The 20,968-nt window shown below is 49.3% G+C and overlaps 1 protein-coding gene across 1 annotated transcript in view; it reads right to left on the bottom strand.

Annotated features, from left to right (window-relative positions):
• PAX7 (paired box 7) overlaps positions 1–20,968 on the bottom strand; it is an 87,258-nt gene that overhangs the window by 62,706 nt on the left and 3,584 nt on the right. Inside the window, exon 5 of the mRNA XM_065738115.1 lies at positions 20,310–20,438. Coding sequence (XP_065594187.1) covers positions 20,310–20,438 — 129 coding nt within the window. The remainder of the gene's footprint in view (positions 1–20,309; positions 20,439–20,968) is intronic.

Below are 20,968 nucleotides of genomic sequence, written 5' to 3'. Positions count from 1 at the left end.
GCCTTCAAGAACCCTGGATTTGCTCCAGTATTTTTGAGGTAGGAAACATGCAGAGGTTTAATTCATTTTTGACTCCATCAGGTTCGGGTTACATGTTGGGGTACAAAATCATAAACAAATGGACGGCGTTTACATTTCTGAAGTGTTTCCAGCCCCCTCACCCTCTCGCCCCACTTATAGGTACACCATAAGCAGCATCATATAAGCAAAGGAAGCCAGGTGCGTAACTGATAGCAGACATCCTTTCCCTTCTGGAAGTGGGTTTTGCTCTCTCCCTTAGGTTCCAAGCTCAGACTCCAATCTTACATGCACTGAGCGGGTCAAGTCTCAGGTGAGCCCTGAGGAAATTGGTTCTCCCAAACCCAGCAGTCCGAGCTATTGGAGTTTTGTAGTTCCGATAACTTGGGCGTCTGATCGGCTGCAAGCTGCCTGTTCTGGGGGCAGATCACCCCTGGTCAGAATCAAAGAGAAAGTGTCAAAGGAATGGGACAGGGATGTGCCAGGTAACCTCTGCAGCAGCCCTCTTAGAGGCACTGCATTTTGGGGAGGAATGTCAGTTCAAATATAGCTTACATGTTTCTTCAATATCTTCTAGCTAGAAACAGTGTTTTGTGTTATTGACTGTAAAAATGAGGCAGGTTGGTCATTCTGGTTCGCTGCTCTGCTATGAAGGCAAGGTGAAAAGATGTCCCCGGATAGACAAGAGAGGTGGGAACCAAAGCAGAACCAGAGGCAGAAGAAGTAGCTTGGTCAAAGATAAAGCAATTTACTGCTGGAGAGAGATACAAAAAGCAACCACTCTCTCATTCCCTTCCTTTCATAGGGTCAAACACCTTCTTCCCATGCCTGTGTTTCAAGCCATCAGACTGCTCACGTGCAGAAAGTTAAATACGGGCATAAGTAATTGCAGACTTGAGACAGGAGACAATAAGGACCAAATTTTCAGTGGCTGAGCCTCAGCCTCCAAAACTGCATGCCTTAAATTGGGAGATGCGGTTATGAACGATCGCGTTTTCGCATGCCCCAGAGCTCTGAAATACACACACGTATTTTGCATGCACCGACCTAAGTTCTGAACAATGAAACCCAGACTGAAAATGCATCGACTGGAGAGGGAAGTGACTGATCCCTTCTCTGATGCAAATGCAGAATCTCCTATGGAACATCCAAGTTTCATAGCACGTAAAGAACATAATTCTAGATTGGTACTCATGAGATTTCTTAGACGTGTCGGCGCAGATGATTTTAAGCAGACAAAATTGGGCAGACAGTTGTATCATTTGCCAAAGAATTGAAATGCTGCTCCTAGAGGCTTGTGAAATAATGGGAGATACGGAGCTTGTGGGTCACACAGCCAAAATCCCAAAATGGCCTTCTCAAACCCACAGTCTGCGACCTACTTGATTTGCAGAGCTCCGTGACATGAACCCACTTTACATTACTTGAGAGTGGGTTCAGCCTCAGCACTGGGACAGCTTGGGAAGGTAGAGGAGGCTCCAACAGAAAGGGAAGCTCACAACATGCATGTTCTATTCCTTATTTAACTGTGAGCTCCCAATGGGACAGTGACACACCTGGTCTATGCCACACACTGTTTTCCTTACCTCTAAAGATCACATTGCCTTTCAGCTCAGGTACAGTGACCCAAAACCCAGTAACAGTGCTCTGTTGTGTGTTCCCTACATGTTCCTACATAGATTTTCCAGATGGTCACTTTTCATTGTGACCCTTTAAAAGGTTTTTTTCTTGCTGATACAAAACACGAGATGTCCATTTCTGAGTGGTTAAATCCACGACTCCAGTGCTTGCTTGCAAATGAAAGGAAAAAAAAAAACAAACCCACAACATTCAGAGAAGATGCAAGTGCTCCCAGGAGCCTTGAAATATGTTTTTTTGGTTAACTGTGATGTTGCCTGTAGCTCTTTATGGCAGTTTTAAAGCATCAAAGCTCAGATTTGTTATATTGAACCTGGAAAGCTTCAAAAACTTTTTGTAAATTAAATTTTTTTTTAAAGAAGAAGAAGAAGAAGATACCAAGAGCTATGAAGTGGTATTTTTCAGATGGGAATATGCTTTGATTTCGGTGCTTAATGCAAATAATACTCTCCTCCTCCTCCTCTTTCCCCCCTGTACCCCCGACAGAGTTTTCAGTGCAGCAGACAGAAGGTGGGGAAAAACAAATATGACATAAATTGTCTTGGTAAACAAGTAAATAGTGTCATTTAACTCTTCCCCCTATGACTCCTTGCTGGAACTCTGAATTAGTTTATGGCAGGGCTCTGTCAAAAGACCCCCCTCCCTGGAAACAGAGGTGAGACCTCAAAAGCCATTGTCTCTTTAGTTAATTAATTAAGGTAATATTGAGTAGAGCTTTGCTTCTAAGTTCAAGGAACCCAGCTGGGGGCAGCAGCCTCTTGTTTGATGCCATGAATACGGTGGAATGAGCTCCAGGCCCTGCATTAAAATCCGAAATCATTTAAAACATGCCAGGGAGGAGGGGATGGGGGAAGGAGCCCAGTTTATAGAGCTTTACAGCAGGACCAAGCCTTCTTCAAATAACTACGGGGGGTTACTTTGCATTTTACACCCCTGGCAGCTGAGCAGCAACCAGCTACCGGGTTCATGACTTTTGTCTTCTAAGACCAAGGCAGGAGGAGGCTGCTGTAGTTGTGCAGAGCTGATTTCCTTCCCCGTGCAGCCTCCTTTCTTGGAAGCTGGGGAATGCTTCTTACCGGTGCCTGGCCCAATCCCTGGAAACGTCGCATTAGTCAATTTTGCTTACATGGGGAATCCTCTCACGGACATGGGATGGGATGACTCATTTGGATAAAGTCACCCACAAATGTAAGTCTTCGCGGGCCTAAGCTGGGAGCGTGTTTTATTTCCAAGTGACACCTAGCTGTCGTGAGCCTCTACAGAAAATAATGATAAAAAAAGCCAAATCTCCAGGTCCATATTCAATCGAAAACTCCTGCCCATACCATGGGTATTTTCCTGCATAAAACCCCCAGGTTTTGGAGAAAAAGGCTGTGGATATGGCTCTGCTTAGTCATTTTTTACAGGAGGCTTTGCTGCTGATACTCAATATGAACCTGGGCAAGTGGCTTCGCTTCGCTCATCCCCGGCTCTAATGTCACCCCATCCCCTAAAGCACAGAACATCCATCCACTCTGCCTGCACAGTAAGGTGCTGCTCCTTGCCTTGGTCCCTACCTACGTGTAAATATGGAACAGTTTCCTCACTTTTCCTGTAAAATGGGAACTGAGCAGCTGACGGGTGCAGGATTTAATGCCTGCAGATTTCACGATCTTTGTGGATTTGAACCTCTCTTTTCCCCTCGTCCCCATATGCTGTGTATTAACGTCTGCCGCTCTGTTAAGTCTAATTTAGTTTGGGATCTTCTCAGGGGAGAGGTTGGCTCTCATCTGTCTGTCTGCCGTGCGCCAGGCACACCAGTGGCACCGTATAAATAACAGCGATCATAAATAGCTGACAACACCTGCTGGTTTTGAATCAGCAACAAGTGATAATCCTGCGAGCAGCTAAATGGGACTTTGGGATTCCGGGCATTGGCCTGGTTAACTGGCTCCTTGGTTTGATTATGCGTTTGTGTTTTCCCAATGCTTTTCTCTTTCTTTGCCTTTGAAATGCCTCAGGGAGCCACGGCGGGGACAGGAACGACACTAAACGTGCTGGTCTTTCATCACATCACTTCTTCATCTGTTTCTCTCTCTCTTTTTTTCTTTTCCCCTCTCCCCTGCCCCATCTGCAGTGCTTTCAGGCAAAAAGGACCTCACAGAAACCCCAAAGGGAAATAATAAAACTATTCCCGCATACATAAAGATTTTGAATGCTTTTCTGGGTCCTGCAACAACCTGTGCCCATCAGTAGGTCTGCTGAAGGCAAAGGGATTTCCAACGTGAGTGAAATCCCGTGGCCACCTCTGAACCATGCCTGGCAATAGGGAAACTTGCCTGCTACACTTCAAGTTCCTACTGCTTTTCGGATGCCACTGCCCAAGCTGATGAAACAGGTATTTCCCCAATATGGAATCGCTTCTGATGATTTAGTTTTGCATTTTAAACTTCTACACCGTGCTTCTTCTCCCCACTGCTGTTTTAGTTTTCTCTTAATAGATTGGTTTTGCCCTCGTGGCTCAGCCTGCTTTCAGGTCACCTCTCTGGGAGCACGCACCCTTTGGAGAGCACTAAGTACAGGTTAGCAGGGTCATGAGTCACAGGACCCCCTTGAGGGAAGTTTGGCTTTAGCCAGCCATGAAATAGCAAATCTTCCGCTGCAGAGGGGAAAGTGGGGCTGGGAAGGGGAGGGGTGGGGGGGTAATTTTATTATTATTTCATCGCTTGACCTCCCAACCCAACGCTCAGAGCTGCCTCCTGTTAGGAGCACACAAACAGGCATATATGGCTGCACCATCACCAGAGACACACTGGTCTGATCCATCACGGCACTTCCCAGCTCCATACACCTTCACAGGCTGAGATGTTCCCAGCTGGGAGAGCTCACCAGCAGCTCCCAGTCTTACAACAGGGGCAGAGAAGACCTGGAAGACCTGACAAGCCCCAAATGTGGGGTGGGAAGGCCAGCACCAATGGGCTGCATACGTCTCTGCATTCAGGTTCGTGCCTTGCCTGTGCAATCAGTTGCCATCTGCACCTCTAGAAGTTACTTCGAGGGGCAAAGAGAAGTGAAACTTGCTCTTTCCCTATTTTCCCACCATCCAGGCAATGAAATACTCCCACATCACGAAGCTAAAAAGCCGTCGACTTCAAACACGCGTTAATACCCCAAAATCTTTTCTGATTAAACTTTAGTGAAGGTGGAAAATACGCAGAAGAAAGAGAGCTGGGGGAAGCAGGCCCTCGCAGAGTTGGTTGTGAGCTGTGCAAGGAGGAGAAGCCGAAGCTGCTCAGTACAACCCAAACATCACTCATCTCTGTATAACAAGGAGGCTGGAGCCAGGAGGGAACCCACACTGGTGGTGACACGGGCAGCAGAGCCCAGGGCAAGCCTGGCATCGATGTCAGGACTTTTAATCAATCAATTATTCATTTAATTAAGGCAGGTTTGGGTGTTGGCTTCGGCACTCTTCCAAGTTCACCATCCTTTGCCCCAACCATGGTGTTTCTCGCCACCACCGCGTCCCAACAACACAGGGCCGATATCCCAGGGTAAAATAATAATAATAATAATAAAATAAATCCATCAAAGCCTATTAGTTAAATTGCTCTGTGCAAACCTAATTGACCACGAGGGATCTCCTAGGCGAGCAGGCCGTAAATCGCGATTGTAACAGCGGCAGAGGGAAGGAAAGGAGGAGGGAAAAAAAGGGAAAGAAGAAAGTTTGCAGTGGCTGGGGATCATTTTAGGCGACTGCCTGGCTGGAGGCTGCAGAGAAAGGAGGCTGATCTGGAGCATATGGTGCAAAGAGCCAGTGCTGGGGGTGGAAGAATAAAAACCCCGAGCGGCGCAGATCCTAAGGAGCTATTTATTCCTCCCCCTGCAGATGTACATTAATGCAGGAGGAGTAGGGGGAGCAGATCTTTCGGCTGGAGAAAGAGAAACAGCGCTCCTTCCTTTTAACATGCTGTTGTCTGGCTTGATCTTGTCACTCCAAAGGGACCCATTCAGAGGTATTCATGCATCTGCCTCGGGGGGACAATGGGACCTTAGTTTATAAACTGTCTGTCCAGTTGCCTGCGGCCTTTAGTCCTTTTGTTTTCGCTTCTCTTAATAAACTTTTTGGGGGAGTTCATCAATACGCTTGAATAGCTGATGTTCTCATTCTCAGAGAGGGGAATAACAGAAGGTCTCGAAGGTTTTCTTTTTTTAGGGTTTGGGTTTTTTTTTTAATAGAGGTGGGGGTGTTGTTGTGGGTGTTGTGGTTTTGGTTTTTTTTTTACCCTTCAAGGAGAACCGAGACTTGAAAAGCAACAGAACAAACCCTTAAAAAAAATCTGAATCAACCCCAAACAAAACCTCTATTCAAGAGATGGAGAAATGTGCAACGTTTAATTGCACACACACACGCACGCACTGAGCCCGAAAGCAATCCTCGTCCTGCCGACAGAATTAAGACGATCTCCGCCTCATTTTACAGCTCTCAAAATGTTTTGGGTAGGGGGATTGGGGAGGAATTTCGGAGACCAGGCTCATTTCCAGCGGATTTAGGGCTGAAAACTGCCTCGAACCTTTCCCCCGAGTTCCACCTTCCCCCAGCAACTGCAGAAATCACAGCCGTGCAGATATATTCCCCCCCCACATCCCCCAAAATAAAACTCAAATCGCGGCGAACGATGATTTCTTCGGGGAATACCAAACCGCCCGCCCCGTCCTTTGTAGGCGAGCCCGGAGCCGGGGGGGGGGGACGGGACACGGAGATTTCCCCTATTTCCAAGTACCAGCGCAAAGTCCGGCCCCATCCCCGTGCCGGCTCCCACTCTCCTCCCTTGATTTCTCTTTTAAGGCGTTTATTTTCCCGGCAGGGGGTTATTTTCCCCTTCTCCCGCCCCGCAAATCCCCGCAAGCTCGGAGGAGCTGCTGGTTTGCCCCCTCCCCACCTCCTTCCCCAGGCAGCCCCCCACCAACCGCTCTCCCCAGTGACTCCAATTCAGCGTTTTAAGGCCCTAATGAGTGTTGACAAGTTTAATGAGTTTGTTTTAAAGAGGAAAAAACTGGTCAAGTCGAGATTTCCGAGTCAAATCCATTAGGAGATCCCATTCAAACCCCGCCTGACAGCTCAGCCGCTCTCACACTTCACCAGCCAGCGCAGGACCGGCAGAAACCCCAAATCCCTGCCCCAAAGCCGAGCCCCTTCCTCAGCCCCCATAGCACAGAGCTATGGGTTCCCGGAGCGGATACGGACCCGCACTCACCCCTCCCCAGCTAAGGGGAAGGGGTAATTCACCTTCTGAGGTGCAAGGAGAGGGTCTCCCCTAAACCCACCCCACGGGGCAGTGCACAGAGAGACCAAGCGGGGCCGTCCGGTCCCATAATAACCTCTCAATTCTATTGGAAATTGCATTAAACGCCCGGCTATTTTCCTTCCCCCCCCCCCCCCTCCTTTTCCCTTTTTGTCTCTCCCCCCTCAACCTTCATATAAGTAAACAGCCCTGTGAAGCCGAGGTGGAGGTCATGTTAAGTCATGCAGTCTGACTTCGTGAACTTTGAGCTGGGTGATTAGGAGGGGCGGGGGGGGGGGGTTCTCCTTTTTCAATTTCTCCACTTCCTAGGTCTCTCCATTGTTCCAATTCCAAACAGCTGCTGGTGCTAATCTTTCGGTTATTTGCAATCAGGAGGAAGAAATACTCACACCCTAGAGTGCTCCGATATTAGCCCTACCAGCCGAGCAAAGAGACCGCTGGACGCTGAGGGGATGGAGGAAAACAAAACCGAGCAAAGTTATTGAACTCAGTTTGACTCTGAGCCTTCCAGGTACCTCTCTCGGACCCAAATCCGCGGCGGCAGAAAGCCATGGAAATTAGGCTTACAGGTACCGCATCACTTAAGGCCAGACCTGATTTTCCCAAAGGTTAAACTCCTCCATCTACTCAAAGTCTGGCCGGAGCGAGAGGGGAGGGGGAAAAATACCAACTGAGGGTGAACCGGGGGGAAGAGAAACCACCACAAAAGCCCAGCTGGAGGCCAACCTGGCGAGCTACGCCCAGGAGTGTTTCGCTCGAGCTGGCTTTGAAGGATTTCTATTTAATTATTACTAAGGAGGGCCAGAGAGACTAAAAGGGTTCGAGGAAGCTGCAGTGCAAAAGGGGACCGTCCTGTTTACGTGCTGATGCACGGGGGAGGGGGGGTGTTTAGCCCCTATGCGTTCGTTTATTCTCCTGATAATTAGGGTGATGAGTACCGGTGATGGGAGGCTCCTCACCTTGAGGCGTCCCGAAGGGGGCTTCCCAAGGAGCACCGACAGCAAAAAAATAACTCAAGCTTTGGCTAATTGCCTTAAAAGCGGGCTCCTGAAGTCGCTGGCAGGGAGGAAAGGGTCGTTTTGGGGTGGGTCGTGCCGGGGGGAACCCATTAGTGTGCCGGGTTTGCCTGGCCCGCAGCCCTCTCACCAGCCCCGCAGAGCCTTTATTGGTTTACTTAGGTGTTAATCCCTTAACAATCAAGTTGTCTGACCACGGAGCCCCGTCCCTATTCTTGTTTACATCTAATTAAGGGGCCGAAATGCCACTTCCCTTCCGCAGCCCCCCTCCCTTCAACCGACTTCCATCTCCCACCCGCTTTTTCAGCAGGTAAAGCTCCCTTCGGTCTCGTGGCGGGGATCCCGTCCCCAAATCCCACATCCCCTGTCCATCCACCCTCCCCTCCGCGCTCAGCACATGAAAGGCACAGCTCTCCCGTCCCAGTGTCACCAGCACCTCCGAGCTCGCCTTAATTCAATTAAACTTCGGAACGCCAGGAAACCAGCGGAGATCCACCCGAGCAAGCCAGTAGCCGGGGCTAACAAAGGACCTTTCTTTGCACGGGTGCAAGGATCCCGGCCGCCCCATGTGTCATCCAGCCCCGGCGACTCCCAGCTCTGCGGGGTTAACGATTCAGACACCACTGCGAGCTCTGGGACTGCAACTTGGCTTAGATAGCGTCTCAGCCCTGGGGCAATTCCTCTAAATCAATTTTCAAAACAATCAGTTTAGGGGCTTTTAATTAAGCTTTAAACCAGTGGTTAAAAATAGCAGTTTACTTCTTTGGGATGCAAACTAGGCTAGCATAAAAATAAATCAGAGAGACGGGCCCGCTGCCTTTTGGGATTCAGGGCGACGTAGATTATATACGTCCCAAGATTACGAGGATTTCTCTTTCTTCTAATACTTATTCTCTCTCTGAGCAGCTGCTCTTTTCCTGCCAGGCACCGAAGCGTCCGCAGGACCGCAAAGAGAGGGAATCCCACGCAGTTTCCCCCAAACCCAAGCTAAGAAGGGGGGAAAAAACAATCAGGGAGGAAAGCTGGGAGCCTAGGTCAGCGGGTCCCCGGGGCTTTTCGGTATAAGGGGAAAGCAAAAATAAAAATAAAGGATATATATATATATATATATATATGGAAAAGAAAAACCCCAGATGGGTGTTACTGCAAAGAGGAAACCCCAAAAAGCCCGGCCAAGTTTGAAGCTGAACTGCTCAGCTTGGAGGTGGGACCCTGCGAGCATCCATCCTCTCCGCCCGTGGAAATAAATTCGCCTAAAAGGTGAATTTAGGCTCCGTGGGCTCTTTTGTAGCTTAAATTGGATCCTCCAGGTCCCCCCCCCCCCCCACCGCCCTCTCCCTTTGTTTAATTCTTCTGTGGCTGCAGCAGAAGGGACGCTCACAGGGCCCAGCTCAGAACACGCTCACACCTTTAAATCCCTTAAGCTCGCCCAGGTTTTTGGCTCCCCAAACCCGGCCAGAAAGCAGATGTTTAAACGCAGCCCTCGCACCAAAGGCAGCTCTTAAAAGGGACCACAGCGTTAGGTTGATTAAAGAGTAATTAAGGGCGGTGGGACACCTTTGGTGCTGCTCCTAGGACTCACTTCGCCCGGAGGATTTCTCCCTAGGTGATCCAGATAAATTACAGATAGGGTTGAAATAACTTTTGTCCACCACGGGCCGGGATGAGCCCGGCCCGCAAATCCCCGCACAGCGGTGGTTAATGAGGCAGTCATGCAAAACGCAGCGAGTTAAACCTAAAAAGAGCCGGCTCGGGGTGACTTCTCCTTCGAGGACTCCGCGGGTGGGTTTTGGGCCCTTCCCATTTCCATTCCCAGCCCTCGCAGCTCGACCTTGACCCGGTTTGTCCCCGGTTTAGGGGGAAAAGAGGAGCCCGGCCGCTGCAGCATCCTCGAGGTTGGGTTTCTCCCCTTCTTTTCGGTGGGGAAAGACCCAAAGTCCCCGCGCAGGGAGGGGAAAAAGAAACGAGTGAGGCTGAAAAATCCATCTCCCCAAGAAGAAAAGAAGAGATAGGGTGAAATCTTCGGGAATCGGTGAGGTTTCCTAGGCTAACCTGTTCTGGGACGAGGGAGAAAAAGACTTCCCCCAAAGGGCTGCTTTCCCCGTTACTTCCAAGGACTTTCTGCTGCTCCTTTTCCTCCATCCCTTCTCCCCCCGCCCCCTGCCTTCCCCCCTTTAGATCTCAGCGTGTTTGCTCTTGACTTCATCCACTAAGTCAATAGTTTGGAGATGCCCTCATCCTCAGAGGCCCGAGCCCCCGTGTCCCCTCCCTGTTTTCTCCTGCGGATAATGGCAGCCTTTTGTCGTGTAATCAAGCTCCCGAGGGGTTGGGAGACAGATATAGATTCTTGGCATTTGTCGGTGAAAATGAAAGCTGGATTAGGCAGAGGCGGCTGCACACTCCATGGTAAAGGACAACAACTATTCCCCCATTGAAAGTCCCATTCTGGTTTGGTTATTTTATCTTTAAAAGTTGTTTGTATTTCTAAAGTGGCTATTGATGCACTTAGAAAGTGTAGCAAGCTGTAAAGCCTCGCTTCAAATGAAAGGCGGGCAGAAAAGGGAAAAAAAAAGAGGAGGTTAAGGGGAGAAAACAGAGTGAGAAAAAATACCGTCATAAAAGGATGGGGAGGGGGAGGCAAAAGAGTTTAAAATGATCCAATTCTGCCTAAAATCGGAGAGAAAAAAGTCACGAAGTCACAGCAGCCGGGGTTCGGCTCAGCTTTTTCCCTTCCCGAAAGAGAACATTGTGTGTTGGGGGGGGGAAATCATCGCGACATTCGGGTTTCCCCCCTTTGGGAACCCCCCAACCCCCTCCGGGAAGGTTTTTTTTCCTCCTCGGGGGACGTTTGATTCTTTGAGACCGAACTGAAAAACCAAAGCAGATCCGCGCTCCGCACTGAAGTTATCTTTCAGCAACAAGAGCTCTGCTTGCTCCTTGACAGAGGTTTGCCGAGCACTAATGGGGAAGATTGTCCATCTCTGCACTGTTAACCTCTGCTCTTTTTTCTCTTGAGAAGCTTTGATGGTATAAATATATAATTCCACCCCCCGCCCCCCCCCGGAGCATCGCCTGGCTCTCCTCGCCCTATGGATGTGTCTTAATCTGGGGTTGCACCGTCCTTCCCTCCGCTGAACAGAAGATGGAGAGAAGTGGGATATTTCGCTCTTTAAAGGAAAACATTTGTCAGACGCCTAAAGTTTTCCCCTCCTTTTCACTTCCAGGAGTGGAAATGGCAGTTTACCCGCTGCGAGCAGCACGCACAAGGGAGGGTTTGTGGCTGGAAGGAGATGAAGGGGAAAACTCCAGGGAAAAGGAACAGAGCAGCGAGGTACAGACCAAATATTCACGTTCTTCATCCAAAAAAATAAAAATAAATTAAAAAATAATAATAATGGAAAAAAAAACCAAAAACCACGCTGCTTCAAATAGCTCAATTTGCTGCTATTTAGCATCAAACGCTCCTCTCCTCGAGGAGTGGGGGGGGGGGGGGGGGAAGAATTTAAGAATTAAGAAGAATTAAGTTCCCGTGCGCAGAAATAAGGAATTAACAAAATAAATATATAATCATGATAACAACGCCGGCTTTCCCTAAATACGCGGCCGTGGATGTGGTCCCTTACAATCAGCAGCAGCTCCGGCTATCTGCCCTCTCTCGGATAATTTACACCATACAAAGGTTGGGGGCTATTAATCCCGTCCCCCCTCCCGTACCCCACCCCCCATTCCTATTCATGTCAGTGTTTCTTTTTCTTTTTCTTTTTTTTTTCCGAGCAATCAAATGCGCTGGAAACAATCGTAGGGAATTCAAACATGAGCGTCCCCTGAATATCCCCCCGACATCGAAGTGTCCTTTGTACGTTCACCCCCCCCTCCTTTCAGAGACTCTTCTACGTTTCTTAATGCAAACCAACTCAACCGCGGGGTCTCTTGTCCAAGAGCCATCCCATCCCGGGCTCCGCTCGGGATGACGGAGCTCAAACCCCACATTTTGAAGTGAGAAGTTGTATGGGATCGAAGGGCGCTCCCGATAACTTCAGGCGAGGAGAAAAATAACCCGAGCGCCTCGAGTTGCTCGAGTCAGGCGAGAAGAGATCCTGTCGAGTCAACTCCTCCCCCCCCCCCCACTCTCTCCTCTCTCCTCTCTCCTTTAATTCCCAATAAATATGCAAATCGATTCGTCCCCATAATGGGAACGGGGGAAAATAAATAAATTACAGAACTGCGGTCGCTTCGGACTTTCGCCTCCGCTCAAGGTTTGGGCGCAAATGGAAATGGCAGTGGGTCAATGCAGGTTCCCCCCTGCCCGTCCCTTCTCCATTCCCTCGAGAAAAGAAAAAAAGGAAAATTACATTTCTTAGCCCCTCCCCCACCCCCCAAAAAAATCTTTGGGGGACAGCACCGGGGACACAGCGCTGCGACAGCGCCCGTCGCTGCTCTGTCCCCGTCCCTATAAGCGGTACAGAGGGGAGGTGGCAGCCCCCCAGGAGCGTTATAGGGGCTGTCCGATGGGATGCCACCCCCCCTCCCCCCCAGCACACACACACTTTGGGGACAGCCGCCTCGCAGCTCCACGTTTCCCCCTCCTCTCTCTCCCGTTTAAAGAAGCCATCGGGTCACTTTGATCCTCGATCTTTAGGGGCTCGGGACAAAGAAGGCACTGAAGGCTGAAGGCTGCCGGGTGTCCCCCCCCCTCCCTACACACACACACACCCCGAGCAAACAGCCGTGCCCCCAACCCCACTCTTTTAGGGTCAGGCGAAGTGCTTCCTTCCAATTTTAGCAACAGCAACAACGAGCAAAGGGAAAAAAAAAAAAAACCACACAAAACAAAACCAGAGAAGAGTGAAAACCAAGAAGGGCTTCCTCTGCCTTCCAGAGAGCCCGGGGGGGCGGGAGGGAAAGGGATCGGATCTCCCCCCTCGCACCTCTGAGCATCCCTTCGTGCCTTCCGTGTCACCCTCCGGCCGCGACCTCTGCGGCTTTTCCACTCCTCCCTCTGTAGGAAGCGCGAGCCTCTCTTTGAATGCCGATTATTTTTCCCCCTCCAAAATAATAATACTAAAAAAAAAAAATTAAAAAGCCCTTTTATTTTTAATTATCTTTTCTTTTTTTTGGGGGGGGGGAGGGGAGGGGGGGGGGCATTGACTGCGTTTCTCGGGTGAGCCAGGAGCATCCCTTGGCTCCTGCTGTTGCACGAAGGGAAACCCTCTGTTTCCATCTCCAGGAAGACTCGACAGGTGAAAATTAAGCTCTTTGAGTCATTATCAGCATCCATACAAATACATACACACACACACACATATGTATATATATTTTAACAACCGCTTTACTCCTCTTCCTCACCCCAAGCCCCAAACCTCGGACAGAGTCTCACAAAAGGGATGAGCTCAGCTGTTCCGTCCGCAGCGAAAAGCTGGGGGACCCCTTCCCCTATAGCACTTGCCATACAGCAAAGGAACGAGCCCAGGGTACCCCCCCCTCCCCGCAGACCCTACAGAGCCTTTGCGACAATTCATCACAGGACCCAGAGCCATCCAAGCAAGTAATGTGCAGCCTCAGATCTCCCGTGTCCCACAAGACAGAGCGCCTGCTAATTAATAGACAGTGATTCCTGCAAGCAGCCCGAACAGTCTGTAATATGATGAACTTCCTTTGTACCGGTGTCACCACAAATGTTTCTGATAAGGAAAAGCATCCAAGGATCAAAGACTATAAGCTTCTCAATTTCCTCAAGCTGCCTCTACTTTTCCTCACCTACTTTTTCTCTACTCCCCTCCCTCTGAGCAGCCCCGACCCCACTCCCGGAGCCCCGTTCTGCCTGAAAAAACCCCAAATCCAGCCCCGTCCCTTCCCCGTTTCTCCCCAACTCCCGGTGACAAACGTCTTTATAACCAGGCATTAGCTGACATCTCGTTTCTTTTGTGGCCAACTCAGCGCCAGCCCCGGGGCGGGATGAGCCGAGGAGGAGGAGAACGATGGGGATGAAGATGAAGAGGGCTTTTTGGGGTTGGGGGTTGCAGCTCCTACCTCCACCGCATCCCCATCCCTAACCGAGCTGCCCGATCGCACCTGCGCTTCCGTGGTGCTTTATTTCTTATCCTGGGCTGTTTGGGGATGGTTGGGACGAGAGGTAGCCCTCCCCCTTCCCTAAAAGGACCCCACCCCGTCTCAGCACACAGAAAAAGGGGAGCAGTGCCAACAAGGCCCGGCCGGCAGCTCGGAGCCGCGTCCCCATCACTGTCCCAGTTTCCCCCAGCATCTTCTCACCCTCATTCCTCAAAAAAAAAAAAGAAGAAAAAAAAAAGAAAGAAAGAAAAAGAAAAAAAAGAATAATAATAAAAAGTAAGAAAAACGAACGAGTCCAAACCAGGCTGAAGTTCAGCTTAAATAAAAGAAGGGGGGGAAAAAGGAGAAAAAAAAAAAAGGAAAAAAGATGGAAGGCCATTGGTGGAGAGAAGAGTTATGTGGCTGATAGAAATGGGCTTCTTTTTTTCTATTTTTTTAAGAATAGTCTCTATAAATATATAATATCTCCAAAGCTCAGGTCTTAAGAGGGTCCCTTATTTGCTTCTTTCTTTTGTAGGAAACGTAATTTTCAGAAAGATGCTTCCCCCCCCGCCTTACCCTAATGCTCGAGTAAGTACCTTACAGCTTTAAGGCTAGTGTTATATGTGCTTTAAAATCCTGCCATGTAAATTCCCCTGAAAAATTTGGAAAGCTTCTCGGGGGGGTACGGGTGGGGGTGCTGGGGAGGGGGGCTGAAATGGAGGAGGGGGAGAAAGGGGAGGTTAATCCGGGTTTAATGCTATGATGCAGTCACAGGACCAGGGCTAGGCTGATTGTGTTATCTCTTCCCAACATTTGGGTCTCCCATATTTCACCCAGCCAAATAGCTGCGAGAAAAAAGTGCGTATGGAGGCACTCCTGACGCCTCAGGAAAATATGTTATTAATATCTAAATAACTTCCCAATACTGTCTCTAAATCTCCCCTTCACCACTCCAGATGATGAATTCGTTTGAAGTGTTCTCCCGTCTCATCTTTTCAGTGTCTCTCTCCTTTTTTTTTTTTTTTTTTTTTTATAACCAGGCTTATTTCAAACTGGTAAATATCTAATTCCTTTAACCACACTGCAGACACGTCTCTCCCCTCTTATACACAATTCTCGTTTGGCGAGATCCAGATATAAAACAGAGAATAAACCCCAACACCGCCTTAAACTCCTTCTGAAAATTATTCGGGCATCGGGAGCGTTTTGGGGGGGGGGGGAAGCACACCTGGATGGCACATCTGCCTCACAGCCTTCCCGCTCCATTCCATCTGCTCCTCCTCTCTCCTACCCCAATTACCACCAAAACCCCGGGATTAGAAATATATACCTTCCAGCTTCCTTCCTGCCCTCCTCTATCACGGCATCCATCTCCCCCATAGCCGCTTCCTATCCCTCCCAGCGTATCGCGTAATCTACCATTCACCTTCAAATTAGAGATTATTGTGGCTGCCTTGTATTTCCTTCCCCTTCCTGCTGAGCCGAACCCCCCCTCTTCCCCGTACCCACATTCCCCTTTTTCTTTTCCCTCTTGCTACAATTCAACCCATTCTCCTCCCCACCCACCGCCAAAAAGAAAGGGAGGGGAACGCAGAAAACCCAAACAACCCCTGGATCACAAACATCTCCCTTATGTTATTTCACTTCCCACTGTATAATTGAACCCTCTCTCCCCGCATCCTTGTCTTAAGTTTGTTTTTTAAGACGTCTTGTATTAGATTATACTCGTTCATTCCCCCCTCCAACCTTATCTCTCCTCCTCTCTTCTCTCCTTCCCGTCACACTTGATTTAGGAAGGAGTTTATCTTGCAAACATTTGCCTACTTTGTTTATGTAGACCAGGTTCTGCAGCTACTTGTTCCCAAAAGCCACTGTTTGCCTTTGTAATTGTTATCTGTGTTTATTGTTGTACCTCATTTGTCTCAGCTTTTTTTGTGACATGTAAGCTCCGTGTGTGCTCACATCCACCCCCCCCTCCCTTCTCCCTCTCCCTGTATTTTTTCTCCCGTTTCCCTCCCCTCTCCTCTCTCTCTCCCTGAAATATGCACAGAATAACTGAGCCTAAAGCCAATGAATTGCTTGACACTACCCTATCTCTTTCCTGCCCCCCATTATTAGAGCTGATCCCACTCGCAACACTCACAAATCCCGCCTGGTCTCTGTTTGATTAGATTGCCAACCTTTCGTAATCCCTTGATTTGATGAAGTGTCTGTTCCCCCCCATTTCCCCCCTAAACATACATTGACAGAGAAAGCTCTTGTTGGTTTTACAACGATGCAGATTGTTTGCTGATAAATGGACCCGAACCTCCCCCCACCCCCCCGGCTCTTGGGGGACAAAGCCACTTCCCAGGTGTGGCAGCCTGATTCCCCCCCACCCCCTTTTCCCATATCCACTCCCCCGAATTTAATTAAATTTGGCAGGACCCGAACAGCCTCCTCTCTTCTCCCCCCCGTAAAAGAAAACCCCAAACTCTACACCAGGGACTGCTATCACATTAAATCATTAGCACCTCGGGGCGGGGGGGGGGGCAGGGGAGGGTCACACCTGTTCACGCTTCCAAAACCCCAATACAATTAAATGCTCCGCTGTGTCCTTCTCCTACAGCCGGATTTCCCGATCCCTTCCCAACCCCACGCACTATTTCCACGGGGGTGGGAAACGCAGCGGTGCAGCGATTGGTGCCCCACGCGCGATAAAGAGGAGCTCGGAAATAAAGGGGGCGGTGGGGGGGGGGAGGGAAATGCGAAACAGTAATAAGTCATAAATAAATAATAAAAGCTAATAACGAGTTTCAGGTCGCGGAAACACCACAGTACGCAATTAAAAAGAATAATAAAAAGATCGGAATAATAAATGGCGCTTAATGATAATGCAAAGCCACCTGTCCATCCCGACTGCCCCCGCTGCTCCAGATCCCAAACCCTGCGGGCAACCCCGCCCTATTTCAGCACAGCAGCCCCGAGCGGGACACCCGTGGCCGTGGGGTGACACGCGGGGATGGGGGGGAAATCATTCCTTCGCTAGAGCTCATCCCCTCCTCCTATCCCTTCCCCATCACCCACCGCCCCACATCTGCTTGTAATTAATACCAAGCCAGGACGAGGCCTCGCCCAAAGGGTGGGCATCATCCTCAGCACCCCCTTAAATTTGGGAGGGGGGAGAGAAATCATCTCCCTCCCCACGCACACCATATCGCCTCTCCCGGTGCGGGGTGAGCCAAAACAGCGCATCACCCACCCGTGACCCTCCCTAATAAACTCCAAACAGTCACAATAAATAACAACAACAAAAAAATAATAATAATAACTCGCTCTTAACAAGGATAAAAAATAAAATAAAATAAAGTGAAGCCTCATGAATATATGCCCAGGGCTAGCTGGAGTGAGCCGTTTAAAGATGAAAGTGCAAAGAAATAAAGGCTCAATTTAATCTGCCTTAAAACCCTTCAACTTAACGTTTGTGCTGGGAACTCAGAGAGTGAGTACTGATTGGGGATAAATACATTTCTTAGCATGCCTTGGAGCTATTACACCCTTCTCCAACACAGCTCCCTATTCAACAGCCACAGTTTTCATTACCAGCTCTAATAAGTCTTAACATTATTAAATGCCAAGCAGACGATAGAAAGAAACAGGCGCAGGGTGGAAGCTTTCTTTAACACTTAAAAAGAGAGAGCATTTAGGGCTGTCTTCCTCCGGCTCCCCGCGAGGAGAACCCGCAAATGGAGCAAAGGCGTTTGGCAGGAGGAAAAAGGCCAAAACAAAGTTTCCCCCACACCGCCCCCCCCCCTCTCCTCTTTCTCCCCCCCGACCCCGTCCGCAATCATAATGAAAACGCTTTAAAAAAAAAAAATCGAGGAAAAAAAAAAAAGGAATATAATAATTAAAAAATGCGACGCATACGTACACCCACGCGGAGCTGGGAACGAGTGTCAGGAATGAGTTTATAAATGCATATATATATAAATTTAATTGCAAACCTCCCAGGGTACACGGGAAGGGATCTCGGAGTACTGTTATTCCCGGCTCAAAAAGTGAAGGGGAGGAATAGCAAAACGCGCACCGCCTCTGTAGCGCTTTACAAGCTGGACGGTCATTAGTTATCTTAATTGGGGCTGTTAAAAAACTTTTTCTAAACACGCATCGACGGAGATCGTTATTGATGGCGTTGTTTTTTAATTGCTCCGATCTTCTGATGGAGATAACCCCGCGCTCGGCCGCTCCGCTCCGCCCGGTACCGCTATTTCGGCAGCGCCGCAAAGCGAAGGCTTTTTTTTTTTAGAGTTTTTTCCCCCAAAATCCACGCGGTCGTCGCGAGTAGAGGCGAAAATGAAACGAACGGAAGCCAACCATCCTCTAAATAGCCATTTATCTCTGAGGATGGGCTCTCCGCGGACTCCGGTAAAGGGAATCTGCCCGATTCAAACCGGGTTCGTTTTGATTTTTTTTATTTTTATTTTTTTTGGGGGGTGGGTGCGGGAGAGAAAACAAACGGGGGAAGAAATAATTAAAAACAAATGACCCCACGGTTTAAAAATTATTTCTTTTCCGAGCGGCGGGAGCCGAAGAAAAACCGTCTCCCCCGAAATGAAATCAAACGCATCGCGGAGCGACGCGGGGGCATTTTGCCCCGCACACAATGGCCCCTGATTTGCAAATGAGCATCGCCTATTTCCAAATCACAAGCAACGTTTTGCAACGTCCAACGGCTCGCCTTTTTTTCCAACAGACGGTCCTATAATATTACAAAACTATCTAACAGCGGGGAGTTTTGAATAATTTATCTCCCTTTCTTCCCTTCCTCGGCCCTTTGTCCAAACTTTTTCTCCTCCTCGCAGAATTTTGAATGAGAATAGAGGAACCCTCCCTCCCCCATCCCTTTACTCCATTTTTAAGGCAGCCTAGGGTTTTTCCCCCTTTTTTTCCCCTTTCTTTTTTTCTTTCCCCCCTTTTTCTTTTTCTTTCTTTTTTTCTTTTTTCCCTCTTCAAGTGTTTGCTTTTGTGGCCGGGAATCTTTTGCTTATAAAGCTTCAATAGACTCGAAGGTCTTTGTAAGTGAAGTTCATCTTCAAGGTTGGAAAAAAAAAAAAAGAGAGAGAGAGAGAGGGATCGGATCCTTAAAATACCCCCTTTTGTGCACCTTCATTTAAACGTTTGATGGTGACACGGAGAAGCTTTTCTCTGCCCCGAATTTCCCCGCTCACTCACATTGTCCCGAATTGGGGAAACTTTGCAGCCAGTGAGAAAAACTTGGAGACGGATCGCCCTTCTTCCCACACGATGAAGTGGGAGCTCTGCTGCCGATATCGCAAACCCTTCCCAAACTCCGAGTCGGCGCAACCCCCCCCCAGGCCTCAACCATCGCCATTTTGTGATCAATTTTTGGGGCAAAAAAAAAAGAGAATAAAAAATAGCAAACCCTCCATTCCTAAGGCTCTTCCACGGGACTTCTGTAATCACCGCTCTCCAACCCAACAAAAAAAAGCATTGAGCTCTTTGATACGACGACATCATTCTGTGCCCAAAGCGATACCTCCCTTCCCGTTCCTTAACCCCCCTCTGGTTTCACGAGCCCCCATTGCCAAACTTCAATTATTTTGGTTAAAACTACCCATTTCCCCTCTATTTTTTTGGTGCGTGGGGAACCATTTCCCCTTGAAAAAAGAGCTTGAAAAACTTGGATTTCTCCCCCAATCCCCTCAAAACGAGAGACGAGTGCCAACCGCGGGCGGTGTCACCAGGTCCCCCCCACCAAGCTGCCCTCGAGCTTTCCACCGGCAGCCCCAGCTTTATTATCCTTATTTATTATTTCCCTATTTATTATTTCCCCCCGAGCCCGGTGCCGGTGGCTCTCGCCCCAGCCCCACAGCAGCGCGCATCCTGCGCTCTCTAATTGATATTGATTGGCCAAATCGGTCAACTGTCAGCCAGAGTTTCAGGGGACCACTTAGAGAGCAGGAGAGAAATCTGTTTAACAAATTCATTTAGGAATCAGAGATGCCTCCCTCAGCCATCTCCCTTTATAAATAATTGATCTGGAGCGGCCGCGAGCAAAACACCGACAACTCTTCCTCACGGGGATGAGAAAACACTGCAAACCCAAGGGCTGGGTACCACCAGCCCCAGCAACGTCACACCTTGGCTCTGCCATCAGTTGTATTTGGGAAGGACAGCTGTGAGGCTCTGCAGCCAGTCCCTTTCTTATTATCGGTCTAAAAGTGGTGGGACGTGTCCCAAAGGTTCCCCCTATCCTAAAGGTCCCCCCAGTCCAGCCTGGGGCACGCGTGGCCGCCTCTACCTTTGTCGCCCAGGATGCCATCTATGCTGTGCTTGGCCTTCTTCTCCCCGTCTTCCTCCTTCTTGTCGCAGTCCTCCTCTTCCTCTTTCTTCCCGAATTTGATGCGTAGCACACGGCTAATCGAACTCACTAAACCTCAGACAGTCAAAGACAAGAAGGCGAGTATAAGCTGCCTGGGAACGCAACATGGGAAGCCATGGGGGGACCCAAGCTGGGGCCTCACACACACGAAGGTCATCTGCACCCCTTTTCCCAGAGTTATGCACCCACTCCCTCTGCCAACTGCATCCAAGCACCCCTCAGTTCACCCAAGCAACGCTGGCTTGGGTGCCCAAAGTTGGATGTGCTCATCATCCCCACCCAAAGCGCCTGGCCCCTCTCGCATGGTTGCATGCCCCAGGGTTCCCATCTGCTTTGTAGCAAGGAAAATGTCCCCAGCTCTTGGCTTGCACCCCAAGTGGGATGAGGGAAGGCCCAAAAGTTTGGATTCATCCTGCCCAGGACCACACTTTTGGGCATCTTCGAGCTGCAGAGCAGGCTCAGCCCACTTGGAGCAGAGAGGAACTCTGAGCCAAAGGAACCAGGACCTAAAAAGCATCCAGGCCCTCAGCACAACTCAAGATCGGGGTACAGCATCATTATCAGTGAGAGATGGCATT

Source organism: Cyrtonyx montezumae, unplaced genomic scaffold (genome assembly GCF_038088225.1).
Source record: "Cyrtonyx montezumae isolate F1298 unplaced genomic scaffold, pur_monq_1.0 scaffold_21, whole genome shotgun sequence".
NCBI classification, from domain to species: Eukaryota; Metazoa; Chordata; class Aves; order Galliformes; family Odontophoridae; genus Cyrtonyx; species Cyrtonyx montezumae.
Note: the sequence above shows the minus strand (reverse complement) of the source record. Positions and strands in the feature narration are given on the sequence as shown.